The sequence below is a fragment of the Mastacembelus armatus genome, chromosome 15 (assembly GCF_900324485.2).
Source record: "Mastacembelus armatus chromosome 15, fMasArm1.2, whole genome shotgun sequence".
Lineage (NCBI taxonomy): Eukaryota > Metazoa > Chordata > Actinopteri > Synbranchiformes > Mastacembelidae > Mastacembelus > Mastacembelus armatus.
Window position 1 is genome coordinate 12,242,451 of NC_046647.1, and position 2,705 is coordinate 12,245,155.

At 42.7% G+C, this 2,705-nt stretch overlaps 1 protein-coding gene across 2 annotated transcripts; it reads right to left on the reverse strand.

Moving 5' to 3' along the window:
- Window positions 1–454: 454 nt before the first annotated feature.
- Window positions 455–2,389, reverse strand: nkx3.3 (NK3 homeobox 3). Of its 2 annotated transcripts, XM_026309757.1 has the most exons (3): window positions 2,307–2,389; window positions 1,680–1,928; window positions 455–1,056 (listed from the first exon to the last, which is right to left on the reverse strand). In XM_026309757.1, the coding sequence occupies exons 2-3, from the start codon at window positions 1,828–1,830 to the stop codon at window positions 551–553; spliced, it is 657 nt and encodes a 218-aa protein (XP_026165542.1). In that variant the 5' UTR covers window positions 1,831–1,928; window positions 2,307–2,389; the 3' UTR covers window positions 455–550. The 2 variants fall into 2 exon arrangements, with proteins under 2 accessions (XP_026165542.1, XP_026165541.1); XM_026309756.1 differs by lacking the exon at window positions 2,307–2,389 and having other exon boundaries at window positions 1,680–2,140.
- Between the last annotated feature and the right edge of the window lie 316 nt (window positions 2,390–2,705).

A 2,705-nucleotide genomic window follows, 5' to 3' on the forward strand; every position in this document is an offset into this window, starting at 1 on the left:
ATATATACTCTAACAATTCTTGTGCACAATCCCTGATATGTGTCACAACACTCCCCAGCCTATAATAACCTTTAGCCTAGTATTTTTTTTTTTTGTAAGCTGTTACAAAATAAATGACCACACTCCAGTAATGTCTTGAAGTCTGCACGCTAATCTGGACTGCAGGTCAAGCATTAAAATGTTATATTTATATGCATTTTCTATTTTCCTTACTTCAACAATCTACAGAAAAAGTCTAGCTCTAAAATGAACTGGTCAGGATGAGAGATGTTTGTATTTTGCCTGAGTACCAGGTCAAGCTGAGATACAGTTTTGCTTTAAAATGAAAAGACAATAACCATAATTGAAAATCTGTTGTATTTAAAATAAAAAAAACAAAACAAAACGGTACAGTCTCAAAGAGTTTGAACGCATACAGAAATGTATCATGATTTGCGTAAAAACGTCCCTTGAGGTGGATCACACACTGACTGAACTGAAAGCTGCAGGACTAACAGTCAGAAATGTGATCACTGGTTCTCCAAAGCTGAGAGAGCTTCAGAGCATCCCTCTATATGCTCCAGGGCTGGCAGCAGTAGTGCAGGTAGGGGTAGTAGTGGTAGGCCTGGTATAGTGGCACAGTCACTGGGATGGGTACTCTGTTCGTATGATAGTACTGCTTTTGGTTGTCCCTCACCAGCACTTTGACTGCTACTGTCTTCGGCGAGCTGCACGTCGCCAACTCAGCCGCCATCTGACGCCGTTTGGTTTTATATCTCCGGTTCTGGAACCAGATTTTAACCTGGGTCTCTGTCAGTTTTAGTGCACCTGCCAGATCGGCCCGTTCAGGGCCTGAGAGGTACCGCTGCGCGTTAAAGCGGCGCTCCAGCTCGTAGATCTGTGCGTGAGAGAAAGCCGCCCGTGAGCGCTTTTTTGTACCGGGCCTGGACGGTTGCTTATCGGATGAACAGCTGACCGTTTCCTCATCGTGGTGATGTCCCTGCTCCTCCTCAGCCTGCGCTTCCATCCTCAGCCATTTATCCTGCTCCACTGATGGTGGCTGCTGGTCTGCAGTGCCTGGGACAGACAGGGCAGAGTGTGTGACAATGGGTGTGTTTTCTCTCAGTCCTGGTGGTCAACAGCATAACACTGAGAAGTCACTTCAGCCAGGTGCTGTCTGCTACACATTTAACGACGTGATAAAGTCATGGAATTAAAAAAAAGGACAACAAAGTCCGATAGGACAAAAATAATAATTTCAAAAATGTATTGAACTATTAAAAGGAATTTTTGAGACATCAAGTATATGATATAACCTGCTCTTTCTTATAGATGCTAATGTATGGCAAGACCAGACTTTGTGCCAAACGTGGTCTTAAAATCATTACGCATTTGAATTTGTTGATTAGAACAATAAAAATAATTACTGTAAAATATCATATCATTTACCAGATTTTGATTAAGCCTTTATGTAGAGATTATCACTCAAAGACAAACGTGGCATTGAGGCAGCCTAAACAATATTTTTCTTAATTTTCCTGAATTACGGGATTTTGTTTTATTTTAGATATTTGTGCAGATAATATAATCTAAGTGCTGAAACAAGAAACTATTACGCTATATGCATATCTGTTAAGTGTAAAGCTATAATATATGTTATTAAATCGATAACATTCCTCTCTGCCTATAAAATGCTTCACCTTTTCCGTGCGCAGTCTCGTCTCTTGTGGCCTCCTCGTCGCAGGTATCAGACCGGACCTTTCCTGAGGGCAGCCTGAGGTCAGGGGGAAGTCTCTCCGGCTGGATGCGGTTCTCCTGTGCGTCTTCATGACACAGATCAGTGACCCTCATACCAGCGTGTCCGGTGCAGACGTTCCGCTTTGGTGCGCAGGGCTCCTCCGTGCTCCTGACACTGGTATTCCCCTGGTCATCCCGTGAGGTGAGGATGTCTTTAATGGAGAAGGACGAAAAGCTTAATGTCATGATTAGAATAAGAGCACGGATATTTCCTCACGCTCCCATGCGATTCATAAGGAGGCATCAAGAGATCAGCCACTCCAAAGTAAGAGTCCTTGCTGATTCGATTTTCTCACGGCTTTGTTTAATTGTTCTAATTTAATTGTGGTGAACTAAGACCGGTCTGCCCGGTGAGCAGCCTACATCACGAGCTGTCAAGTCTATGACGATATTCTCAGCAGCAGCAGCTCTAGTTAACCTTTGATAAGCGTTTTTCTCTGCTTGGTCCCTCCTCCACACCGCCCAGTTCCATGCTGCTCTGTGCTCTAGTCGAGGACGAGGACCCTGATTGTGCAGAAGAGGTGTTTTACCTTGATATGGGCGTTTTGATCAGCTCGTCTCGTTTTAAAAAGAGGCCAGTAGCTCCAAAAAGTAACACGTGTTAGAGTCAGACTGTGGAACCAGGGAGACTGAGCATTTCACATTTTCCTGTTGAAATGAAATATGGGTTAAAGGCTCAGAGTGGATGTTTTTAATTATAATCCTGGTTAATTAGATCCAAAGTGTAGTAAGAATTTCTGTTGCGTAAAGTTCGCGTAACGCAGCTTCTGGTCATTTTTAACAATAGTGCCATTTGAAGCATAAAGTTGTCTTCCAGCTGTGATTTATTTATTTATTTATTTATTTTAACCTGAGATTTTGTAGGAAAGTATACCATTAAACCATAATGTCTGTTTGCGAAACCCATGATAGAAATCTCACTGAAAGAC